A 12,987-nucleotide genomic window follows, 5' to 3' on the forward strand; every position below is an offset into this window, starting at 1 on the left:
ATATGGAACAATAAAGACATCACATACAGAAACAAATCCTTATTTAACCCTTTCTGGTTTTCTCATAACATACTCCTGGTTCGTCAGTTGTTTAACCCAGATGGGTCATTAATGACATATCAAGAGTTTATCTTACAATATAGTATCATAATCCCTATTATTGAATTTGATATTATTATAAGTGCAATCCCTGATGGAGTAATTATGTTATTTAAAGGCATAGCAGGACAGAATCCAACATTTATATTACCGATATTACCCATTGATCCAACCAAACTTGAAATTGGTCAAGCTGTTTCTCTTCAACACGGAACAATAATTGTCATATACGCTCATTATTTCAGAAACATGCTGTATCAATTCCATATGTGGTAGTTTGTTGGAACACGTTTATTGATAACCTTGACTGCAAAAAGATTTCGAGTTTGCCAGCTAGATATATGTTAAATAATAAAGTAACAGAAGTATCTTTCAAAAATAAGTCACAGATTTTACCCATCTAAAGCTTTTTTACAACGATTCAAAAAAAGATATAGATATAAATTGCTCTTTCTGTGAAGAACAGCCTGAAGATATATTTAATTTATTTTGGTCTTGCCCCTTCTCCACCAATATATGGGAAGATATTTGTAACTGTACTTTGTATTTCTTAATAAAGATTTATAATTTAAAAAAATAATAAATAAATAAAACAACTCTATCTGCGGACACAGCAGCTACAGGACACGCCTAGTACATGACGCAAGCTCTGACTGGTTTGGTTAGGACAGCGTTTCAGAGGGGGTGTGTCGTGTAAAGAAGTGGGTGTGTCAGATAGTACAGTGGGTGTGTCGTGTAATCTGCGAGACTGCCTCTCGCCTCGGGTATTTCAACAAAGACTACACAGCTGTGGACCACGCGCTACATACGTAGTTATGCGTTTCAGATAGCACGGCAACGGTTTTAGACAAAATACGCTTCTTTATCCGAAAGGCCGCGTGTTGACAATGGCAATGTCGATTGCTATGGATTTCCATTCTCAGATTGCCTCCATCATGGAGGTACTGGCTAATGCAGCCGTCGCAGAAATTTGTAAAGTTGTGGACGATGGATACGCGGTAGTTCACCTGGAAATGTCCCGTAGACAGAAGGAGAACGAGTTCCTGCGAAGGAAAATCAAACTGCTGGAACTGCAGATCGCCAGGTATCGAGCGGAGAGAGTGAGGGGAGCAGAGGGCTCCATCAGCAGCCGCTTCCCCGGGGTCCGTCTGCTCAGCCGCCCGAACACGGACTCACTGGCCGGTAGGTAGCCCCGACACCTACGACGGTAACGTTAGTCAGCATGATCTCCGCTCAGAAATCTGTGCCAAGTGTGTTCGCACGTCGGCGCATTTTAGTTGCTGCAGCATGTTAAATAACGCTATCAGTATCTTATTTCAGCCAGACCTCAACTTTAAAGAACAGTTTTTCTCTGGGGCTTGATTTTGAGACCCCTGACGTTTCTGCCTCCACCCCTATACAGTGGAGGTCAATGAAATTTTTTTTACGCTATTCTCAGCATTAAAAATTGTGTAAAAAATGTAAAAAAAAAAAATTCAGCATCTCTTTTCGGAAACAGTGTTCCAGGTCCTTTGAATGTGCAGTAGATACATAAAAACCAAAAAACTTAGTATTTTGTATGGCCTCCTTTGGCCTTGATAACAGCTTGCATTCTTGCTGCCATTGTTTTCATGTACTTTACGACGGTCTCTTTTGTTGCTGAGTTCTAGCAATAGTTTTTAGCAGTTCCCACAGACTTGCTTTGGATGAAACTTTTGTGCGATCAATCTTTGAATCTACTAAATCCCAAACTTGTTCAAACAGGATTCAAATCCGGAATTTGACTTGGTCAGTCCATCAGTTCCAGTACTCCAGATTCCTTTTTCTCGGTCAAATAGTCTCTGCACAGCTTTGAAGTATGCTTAGGGTCATTGTCTTGTTGGTACATGAACCCACGCCCAATCAGATTCAGTCCAGAAGGGATTCCATGATGCACTAAGATGTTGTGGTAGACGGTCTTGTTCATGATACCATTGATTTTCACTAATTTGCCGATGCCGTTTCCACAAATGGAACCCCATACCATAATGGAATCTCCACGGTGTTTCACTGTTGGTACAGTGCATCTGGCATCACCTGTGTGAGCATATCTTTTCACACAGGTATGTGGGGCCAAACAAGCTTAGCAAATGACTTGCTTCAAATTTCTTGAAACCTGCCCTTTTCCAGCTGGCGGTAAAAGTTCACAAGAGAGCTGTTGGTGTTGACTGTGCCACTCGCTGTCACACTGGGAGAAGGGAGTGGAGAAAAGCATGATCTCCTTTTCAATAGCTGCAAAATCCTGAAAGCATTATTTGAACTCCTCAGCCAGAGATGTGATGTCTACTGCATACCTCCTCGTTTGCACATTTTTTCTTCACGGTCACCATTTTAGAAATTGGCTGGAAAGGGTCACAGCAAGAGTCACACCGCCAGAGGGTGGCTACACAGTGCTCCTGCCATCTTTTGGTGAAACATAAAATTGCATTTTGTACGTATGTTATTTACATACTCAGATTGACAGTGTGGCAGGCCACAAGTGATTCATTTTATGATAGAGGCTGCGGGCTGTATGAAATTTGACCATAATATGATCAACTCTAGGTAAGGTAAAGCGGTCATCCACCTATCAGAAGGTCGGTGGTTTGATCCCTGGCCTTGACACTCCACATTTATCCAAAATTTCCCTCGATGCTGTGCCATCGAGGTGTGAGTGTGTATGAATGAGTAACGCTTGTTACGAATGTGTGTGTGAATGCAGACTTGTGTTGCAAAAGCACTGTAAGTTGTCATTAGATTAGAAAGGTACTTTACAAATAGCATTTACCGTTAACACCAGGTTTGCCTCAAAAAATATTGGTGATCTTTTCAATAACAGTATGAGAGGCAACATACTAAGATATTAATTCACTTTCTATCAACTCTGAAACAGGGTTGCAACAGTACGAGTTTTTTATAGTGTGATAATCATCTACTGTAGAATTCAGCACTGTAGATAAGCAAACCTGCGTGGGATGACAACCGTCAATTTTCTCACCACAGTTTACTGTATAAACTGGTGTACGACTGCAACGCTACTCTGAAATATCTAAAAGAAATCACAGCAGTTCCACTTTTTGCAACACAGGGAGAATGTGATTATGTGTGTCTTTATATTCCCATGTAATTACAATACTCTGTTGACCTGCCGTAACACAAATGAAACCAACTCTTAAATTTTGCAGAACTCTGTAGCTTGTCTCACTAATCAGCTGTGCCATTTTAACACCACACGATAGAACCAACAGATACGTTGAGTTTAGCTATAATAATTAGTGGCTGATTATTCTCTTTCTGGTGTTCCTCAAGGCCCCTCTCTTCAGGGCAGGACCAGGTTTCTGAACCAAGATCCAGTGGCTCAGCAGTCTGTGCAGAAGACCCAGCCTATCAACCTGGACCAGGATCCTGATCAGGAGGTTGTCACCACCACCAAAACTGAGGTAGCTATCTGACAGTGCACAGCAAGAAAACACGAGAAAACCATTTTTAAATCTTCTTATGTGCAGAGTACTGAGATGTCGGACTTTGACATAACAACAGATTGCATCCACCCAAGGTTTCTTATTAATACTCCCAGACAAAGTCAGTTTAATTTTTGTTTGCACCTTTAATCTCTTTTCATAGAGGAGTTGATGTGCAACCCTACTCTGATGTGGTTTTGTTCAATCTGAGTTGAACCTAAATCTCACGCACAGGGGTCTGCTGTCAAACCAAATAACAAAAATAATCAGCAGCAATACTGATAATGAATTAATAGAACAAAAAAGAAGACGTTTAAAGATGTCTTCATTGGCTCAAGATACTGTGATGGAGCTTTTCCCAGTATATCCTATGGATTGAACGATGAATTGATTAATGGAAAAAAATAAATCAAAAGATCAATCAATAATGATTATCAATTAATAATTATCATTCAACATTTTCTTTTACAGTTGTGTACGAAAGTCAGGGCACCCCTTTAAAAACAGCATATTTTATATATTAAAAAAATAACATTTATATTTATAGTCTCTCTGGTATATGGGAAAAAAAAACAATATTATCAGGAACTATGCAACATTAATGCATAGTTACATTTTATTTTAGAAATTGAACAAAATTACAAAAATAAAAAACATCATTTTGGCATGTGCCAAAGTCTGGGCACCCTACAGTGTCAATACCTTCAGTACTTAGTAAGACCCCCTCTGGCAGATATTACAGCTTGTAAACCAGAATCAGAATCAGAAAAAGCTTTATTGCCAAGTACGCTTTTACACATACGAGGAATTTTTTCTGGTGAAATTGGTGCATGACACATCTACTAAAATAAGAGCATAAAATATAACGATTTAAATATACATACACAAGTCTGTTTATGTTGTTGCTATTTACCGGAAACACAGTCTGTTTTCCAGAAAGAAGTCCAAGTTGAGCGTTAATGTAACGCATAGAGTTATATTTATATCAGTCAATGTCACAGAATGAGTCCAAGGTGGAATGTGAAGGGTGTCGGGGGGGTTCCGGGCCTTGTTGGTAAGGCTGACAGCAGACGGGAAAAAACTGTTCTTGTGGCGTGAGGTTTTGGTCCTGATGGACCGCAGCCTCCTGCCAGAGGGGAGTGTCTCAAAGAGTTTGTGTCCGGGGTGAGAGGGATCAGCCACAATCTTTTCTGCACGCCTCAGGGTCCTGGAGGCGTACAGGTCCTGAAGAGATGGAAGATTGCAGCCAATCACCTTCTCTGCAGACCGAATGACACGCTGCAGTCTGCCCTTGTCCTTGGCGGTGGCAGCAGCGTACCAGACAGTGATGGAAGAGGTGAGGATGGACTCGATGATGGCTGTGTAGAAGTGCACCATCATTGTCTTTGGCAGGCTGAATTTCTTCAGCTGCCGTAGGAAGTACATCCTCTGCTGTGCTTTCCTGATGAGGGAGCTGATGTTCGGCTCCCACTTGAGGTCCTGGGAGATGATAGTTCCCAGGAAGCGGAAAGACTCCACAGTGTCAATAGTGGAGTCACAGAGGGTGATGGGGGCATGTGAGGTTGAGTTCTTCCTGTAGTCCACAACCATCTCCACTGTCTTTAGAGCATTTAGCTCCAGGTTGTTCTGATTGCACCAGGTCACCAGATGGTCAACCTCCCACCTGTAGGCAGACTCGTCGCCATCAGAGATGAGTCCGATGAGGGTGGTGTCGTCCGCAAACTTCAGGAGCTTGACAGACTGGTGACTGGAGGTGCAGCTGTTCGTGTACAGGGAGAAGAGCAGAGGAGAAAGAACACAGCCCTGGGGGGATCCGGTGCTGATGGTCTTAGCGTCGGAGAAGTGTTTCCCGAGCTTCACGTGCTGTTTCCTGTCAGACAGGAAGTCTGTAATCCACCTGCAGGTGGAGTCAGGCACGCTCATCTGGGAGAGCTTCTCCTGAAGCAGAGTTGGGATGATGGTGTTGAAGGCAGAGCTGAAATCCACAAACAGGATCCTAGCGTAGGTTCCTGCGGAGTCCAGGTGCTGGAGGATGAAGTGGAGGGCCAAGTTGACTGCATCGTCTACAGACCTGTTGGCTCTGTAGGCAAACTGCAGGGGGTCCAGGAGAGGGTCAGTGATGTCTCTGAGGTGTGAGAGCACAAGGCGCTCAAAGGACTTCATGACCACAGAGGTCAGGGCGACGGGTCTGAAGTCATTAAGTCCTGTGGTCCTTGGCTTCTTGGGAACAGGGATGATGGTTGAAGACTTGAAGCAGGCTGGCACGTGACATGTCTCCAATGAGGTGTTAAAAATGTCTGTGAATACTGGAGACAGCTGATCAGCGCAGTGCTTCAAGGCAGATGGGGAGACAGAATCCGGTCCAGCTGCTTTCCGGGGGTTCTGTCTCCTGAAGAGTCTGTTGACATCCCTTTCATGGATGGAAAGAGTCGTCACTGAGGTGGGTGGGGAGGGGGAGGGGGGGGGCCTTTAAGGTGGGCATTGGTGGAGGTGACTGGAGCTGGAGCTGTTCAGAGGTGTCGTGGGGGATGGTTGCTGGACTGTCCCTTTGTCTTTCAAAGCGGCAGTAGAACTGGTTCAGGTCGTTGGCTAGGCGTCAATCAGTGGGGCTTTAGGCTTGTAGGTAGTGATCTGCCTGAGCCCTTTCCAGACAGATGCAGAGTCGTTAGCTGAGAATTGGTGTTGGAGCTTCTCAGAGTACAGCCGTTTAGCCTCTTTCACCGCCTTGCTAAACTTGTACTTCTAAACGCTTTTTATAGCCAACTACAAGTCTCTGGATTCTATTATTTGGGATTTTCCCCCATTCTTCCTTGCAAAAGGCTTCCAGTTCTGCAATATTCTTGGGTCATCTTGCATGCACAGCTCTTTTAAGATCTACCCACAGATTTTCAATGACGTTTAAGTCTGGAGACTGTGAAGGCCATTCCAAAACCTTCAGCTTGCATTTCTTGAGGTAGTCCATGGTGGATTTTTGCATTCAAGGTCATTTCTGTTTTATTAACAGAAAGTTCAGTATCTTACTTGTGTGGTATAGAGCTGGATATTTGTTGTTAATTACTGCCTACTCTGATCATTAATCAAAGCTTCAAAGATGGTGGCACCCTGTTTGGCTGCGGCTGCATGGGCCCACGACAGTTACAATCAAAATATGCGACCAAGGGTGGCAAAATCAGTCGGTAATCTGAGCAAAATAGTATATGATTGCCAGCTCTTGTTGGAATTACGATCATCCAGTGACTTCGGCTTCGTACATACAACCACTCTGGAGTGTTTACGGGGGGGGATTTATATCTACATCAACAACAACTGGTGTAATAATGCTAAGTATGTTGAAAGCTATTGCTCACTGGACATTGAGATTTTGACTGTACTCTGCAGACCATTCTATCTGCCCAGGGAATTTACATTGGTTTAATTGGTTTACATCACTGCTGTGTATGTGCCCTCCAGCGCTAACAAGGAGGTTATGTGTGTTCTCTACTGGGCTATCAGCAAGTTGCAATCCACTCACACTGAGGGCTTCCTCATTGCTCCTGGGGATTTTAACCAGGCCAACATGAAGACGGTTCTCCACATTTCCACAATCCACATTTCCACCGGCATGTGGATTGTGCAACCAGAGGAGTGAACACATTAGATAAGGCCTACAACAACATGAAAGATGCATTCAGAGCAGCCCCCCACCCCCACCTTGGCTCTTCAGACCATTTGTCCGTTATGCTAATTCCTGCATACAAGCCCCTGCTGATCAGAGAAAAACCTTTAGTGAGTGCCATGTCAGTGTCAGCCTACATCAACAAATGCGTGGATGATGTCAGCACTAGGGATGCACATGGTTAACCGTTTAACCGTTAACCGATAACAGTAACTCTAACCGATTAATATTAACGGTCAATTTTGTTTTTAAGCTACGTAATTCAATCAACTCATGGGGGCGTGTCGACAGGTGCAACACATGCCATCACATGCTTTCCATCACAGCCCACTTTACAGTGAAGATGAAGAGAGCAAAAAGGAGTTCTGTGTGGGACAGTTTCGACCGGAAAGGGGAGGAGGTCATTTGCAAATTATGCGGTACAGCACTGAAATACTCCAGCAGTACGAGTACAATGCAGTACCACTTAAGAAACAAGCATCCAGCATCAGACGATGGAGGACCATCGCAGCGAACTTTGCCCTCCATGATGGCCGGGAGAAAGTGTGACGCGTGGCGGTCTGAGAAGATAACGGGCTAGCTAGATAACTCGGGCTAGTGTGAAACATGTTAGATTCATGTCTGAATCTCAGGGATCACTGACTGTAAGCAGAAACACAGTGTCAGTGACCTGTCACAGCAGCCAGCTGGAGCGCAGCTCTCCATTGAGCCTGTGTGTCTCCATGCACGCTGGCATCATATGCAACATTAATATTACAGATATCAATGACAGCTCTGCAGATGACACCTGAAGTCACTGACTAATTCCAGTCTCCTTCGTGTTGTACAGTAGGGGAGGGTGTGTATCCTTGTATGCAATTACGCACAAAACACACATTACATTGAATATTATTTTTTTATCTCCAGACACGTCGCGGGTCATCCAGGTTTACAGTAAAATTGTTGGGAATGAAGCCGCATCATCCAGATAAACATTGAGCTCCATCAGAACTGTTTAAAAATCAGATTTCAGAAGCTCAAACTTTATTTTGAAAATGAAGCAGAACACACAATTAAAGAAATCACCAGCGCGCTCGCTCTCGACATAATTTAAAAAGCAATAGCAGACGATTGAAGCCTACAGTACTGTAAATTATATCTAAAGCTTGTAGCTTTTTTTTTTTTTTTTTTACATTTTAGATGAGTAATCTGACTATTTGCCGTCATCGTAAATCTGCAGTTCAACACCGGACAGCGCGGAGTCAGTGACTCTCTGATTCCAACCTTTCCTTACATGGAAAGCCTTGTCGGAATGGTGGGACGTTTGTGTGTCAGAATAGCGGTATTTCGGGATGGTGATATGTCTAAATGGTGGTATGTCGGAATGGCAGCATGTCGGAATGACGGAATGTCGGAATGGCAGCATGGAAGGGCATTTAAATCTTATCGGTTAACGGTTATTAATCGTTAAAGGGCGTCGGTTAACGGTCATGAAAAAAATCCAAAATGTGCATCCCTAGTCAGCACCATGAAGAATATCTTCACCCGGGCCAACCAAAAACCCTGTATGACTGTGGATGTACGAAAAATGCTAAAGGCATGGAACTCAGCCTTCAAGTCTGGAGATGCGGAGGCACTGAGAACTGCAAGAGCCAACTTGAACCGTGCCATTAGACTAGCAAAACGTGCCCACAGCCAAAAAATCCAGGATTTCCTCCATGATGCCACCAACACCAGGAATATGTGGCAAGGCATACGGGCTAGCACAAACTACAAGATAGCCCGTCCTGCGTGTGATGATGATCCAGACTTCCTCAACAATCTCAATATCTTCTTCAGGAGGTTTGATGCACTAAACAGCACTCCTGCGGAGAAAGCTGTTCCCCAACAAGATGAAGAGGCTCTCAACGCAGCTGATGCGTGGAGGTCTCTGAGGAGAGTGAACTCATGGAAGGCCCCGGGCCCTGACACTATACCTGGTCGGGTGCTCAGGGAATGTGCAGATCAGCAGGCTCACATTCGAACAGATATTTTTAACACCTCATTGTATCAAGCCAAAGTCCCATCATGCTTCAAGTCTGCCACCATGGTGATGAGCGTTCAGAATCATCTATCAGTCAAGATGATTCCCAGTGCCCCCTAAGGTCTCATCAGAGTGGCCATCAGAGAATAGACGTGGAGAAAAAGAGCTATGCTCAAAAAGTTGGAAGAGTTAAATATGCAGAATGGTAGACTTTGCTGTGAGAACGAACACAGTCAGTGTTCACTCAGTCACTCAAATTTTCACTGAATAATTTTAAGATGCTTAACACAGGTATGTCCAGGCGCTCATTTGGGTGCATCTGGGCAGAGTACCGTTATCTTGTCCAAGCATACGGAGAAACTCCTCTGTTGAAAACACGTTTTCATCCTTTTTTTTCTGCTTGCTATTGTTCTTATCTCTCATTAAGGATGAAATGCAAATAAAACAGTAAAATAACACCTCGGGCTGGTAAGCAGTGTCCTCTGTGAGCACTCTGCCCATTAATGTGTAAATGAGATGGAGCGGTGAAACTAGGTTAGTTTCACCGGTCAATAGCTCAGCAACCCATTGGTCAATTTTGATGATCAACACCTCATTCAACCAGTCAGAGTCAAGAGATTCGAGGGGCAGCGCCCAAATTCAGCATAGTAACACCAATGACAATCCAGAAGGAAGTAACCCCAGAGATAGGTTATCGCATGAAGAGCACTTCCTCCACTCTAGAAACCCCCTCCTCTTTATGTAAACAACCAGGACCTTTGTGATTGATCTCAAACGCAGAGTCATAGGAGGAGACATTAGCAGCGTTTTTTTGAGCTGGAATATAACTTTTGACCACAAAACAGCAAAGGCAAGACATACTTTATGAGTTTATGAGCGAAGATTTTTTCTGCTACTCTTTGGCTGCTAGCTTGCTGAGTTTCTGTCACACAGTGAGGAGGTAGACATCTTGGTGATCAGCAAACTCTCTGCTTTCATATACCAGGCTTATATTGTGTGCATGAAGTGGTGAAATCAGCAGACACTCTGAAGTGGACATACGCTATTTTTTGTCTTTTTTTACATGTGCATATAATTTATTGCTGTATGAATTATGTTTTGTTTGGGTGGTAGTGCTTGGTAGAGGCTTTTAGCTGAGTCTCTCCCCATCATTCTCATATGCTACAAGTTAGGATTGGTGCTTCATGGCGTGAGCATTGATCATCTGAACTGCGGGCATCTCACGCTGCCCCCTGTACAGGCGTCGCTTGTATTGAACGGGTTAATGGGTACAAGTCGGGCATTGCAACTTGGCTGAAGTATTTTCTGCTCGGTATTTCATACCTGGGATCCACTGTCTTCATCATTTGCCTGAAGCCTTCTTTTTCTGCAGTGTTAAGTGGGACCATGTCTTTGGCTAGGTGGATAGTGATAGAGTTTGCACTAAACTCCAGTGCTTGCTTCAACCGTTGAATAATGCAAATAATGTATGAAAGATTTGGAGCATTTTAAGGTTTGAATGATGTTTCTTAAAATATAAATAAATAGAAAGGAGTTGAAATGAGAATGGATTGTTTGAAAAGTGGAAAGGGTGTGAAGGATGAAAGTCTCACTTGGGAGATGAATTTCATTGCTTGACTTGGCAGGCAGCTAAACTGCACAGCTGGTTGAACTTAGTATGAAGATGAAGCTGAAAGAGTAAGATAAGATATTCCTTTATTAGTCCCACAGTGGGGAATTTCCAGTATTACAGCAGCAAAGTGGATAGCAAAAAATAGAGGGCATCAGTAAAAAAGACATTAAATAGCAAACAAACAATATAAACAAGGAATATTAAAAAATCTGAACAATTTAAACAAGGGTCAATACAGAAACTAGCAACCTAGTATGGGACGGAGCCAGGACCGTTCCCGCACAGTCCCGGGTCCTCACATACGGTGGACGGTTAGTGAGATAGTCCAGAATCCAGTGTGTGAGGAGATGGTTGTGCAGGCTGAATGGTATTGAAAGCACTGGAGAAATCAAAAACATGATTCTCACAGTACTCCCAGGTTTCGTCAGGTGAGAGAGAGCTCAGCGTTGGAGGAAGATGACAGCGTCATCCACCCCGATGCCAGGCTGGTTAGCAAACTGAAGTGGATCCAGTGATGGGCTCACCAGGGGGTGGAGGTGAACAAGGACCAGCTGCTCCAGGGTCCATCATTAGGTGGGATGTTAGTGCCACCGGCCTGTATCTGTTGAGGTCCTTGGGGTGCAAAGTCTTGGGCACCGGTACTATGCAGGATGTTTTCCACAGCTGTGGCACTCTCCCCAGCTTCAGGCTCAGATTGAACATGCGTTCAACAATCCCGCGCAGCTGTTCTGTACAGGACTTGCTGAGCTGATGCCGTCTGGGCCTGCAGCCTTCTTCGCCTTGATCCTCTGGAGCTGGTTTCTCACCTGGGTTGTTGTGAGGAACAGGTTGGAGCAGGGGGGCTGCGTGCTGGAGGGTGTGGGTGGGGGGGTTGATGAGATGAGCAGTGGGGGGTGGCTGTGAGCTGAGTGTTGTAGAGGGGGAGGTGGAGGTGGAAGTTCTTCTACTGAAGAATATGGCCAGGTCATTCGCCCACTTTTGGTCCCCTGCATCTTGGGAGTCAGGTTCCTTGTGGCTGAGATGGTTTTTAGGCCTCTCCAGCTGATCCTCCATCTTCCTCCTTTAGGTGTTTTTCCCCTCTCTGATCTTCCTTCTCAGCTTCCTCTGCACAGCCTTCAGCTCATCTTTATTTCCTGACTTAAAGGCCCTCTTCTTCTCCTTGAGGAGAGCCTTTATGTTGGGGGTTAATCCACGGTTTGTTATTGGAAAAACACTGTACAATCCTGGTGGGTAAGGTGTTTTCCACACAGAAGTTAATATAGTCGGTTATGCAGTGTGTGAGACTATCAATGTCCTCTCTGTGAGAATCACAAGATTCCTCCCACACAGTTGTGTCGAAACAGTCCTTCAGAGCCTCGTCAGCCTTGTCGGACCATCTCTTCACTGTGTGGGACACAGCTGGTTGCCTGTGCACGAGAGGTTTGTATACAGGCAGGAGATGAACCAGGTTGTGGTCAGATCTTCCCAAGGGAGGGAGGGGTGATGAATTGTATGCCTCCTTGGTGTTGGCATAGCACAAATCCAGTATCTTATTGTCTCTAGTGCAACATGTAACGTACTGGGTGAATGTGGGCAGAGTGGAGGATGGAGAGGCATGATTAAAGTCCCCAAGGCTGCTGGAGGACAGCAGTGGAGTGGAGGGTGGAGTTCAGCAGAGTAGCAGCTCTGGGGAAAACGTTCCTTTAGTAGGAAGCGGACCTTACTGTTCATCCAAGGCTTCTGGTTGGGAACGGTTGTTATCGGTTTGTGGGTGGTGACGTTGTCAACATGTGTTAATATAGTCCAGAACAGAGGAGGCATATGAGCCCAAGTCAATGGATCCTGAATCCAGTGTGGCCCGGGTGGCGAACAAACTGCAGTCTGTGTGTTGGAACTGGTGCTGGAGTGTGGCGTCCGCTTCTTCTGGCCATTCTTTAGCAGTCCTCACTGACAGCTTCACATGTTTGATGAGTGGTGTGTACTTGGGAGTAAGAACAATGAGAGGTGATCAGACTGTCCTAGGTGGGAGAGGGGGGTGGCTTTGTAAACATCAGGAATGTTTGTAGAGACATGATCCAGGGTTTTGTCTCCTCTGGTGGAGCAGGAGACATCCTAATGAAATTTGGGGAGAACAGTCCTCATCCTGGAGTGGTTGAAGTCTCCACCAACAATAGAGGCTCAA

At 44.6% G+C, this 12,987-nt stretch overlaps 1 protein-coding gene across 3 annotated transcripts in view; it reads left to right on the top strand.

Moving 5' to 3' along the window:
• The first annotated feature begins 794 nt into the window (after positions 1 to 794).
• Positions 795 to 12,987, top strand: part of LOC143319772 (uncharacterized) — a 39,827-nt gene continuing 27,634 nt past the window's right edge. For 2 of the 3 annotated variants that reach the window (XR_013077102.1, XM_076728983.1), the window contains exons 1-2: positions 863 to 1,281; positions 3,406 to 3,536. Coding sequence is in view for 2 of the 3 variants with exons in the window: in XM_076728983.1 (XP_076585098.1) it covers positions 987 to 1,281; positions 3,406 to 3,536 (426 nt within the window). In the remaining variant the exon portion in view is untranslated. Of the gene's footprint in view, positions 1,282 to 3,405; positions 3,537 to 12,987 lie in introns of all 3 variants that reach the window. The other variant, XM_076728982.1, reaches the window with a different exon arrangement.

The sequence above is a fragment of the Chaetodon auriga genome, chromosome 4, assembly GCF_051107435.1.
Source record: "Chaetodon auriga isolate fChaAug3 chromosome 4, fChaAug3.hap1, whole genome shotgun sequence".
NCBI classification, from domain to species: domain Eukaryota; kingdom Metazoa; phylum Chordata; class Actinopteri; order Chaetodontiformes; family Chaetodontidae; genus Chaetodon; species Chaetodon auriga.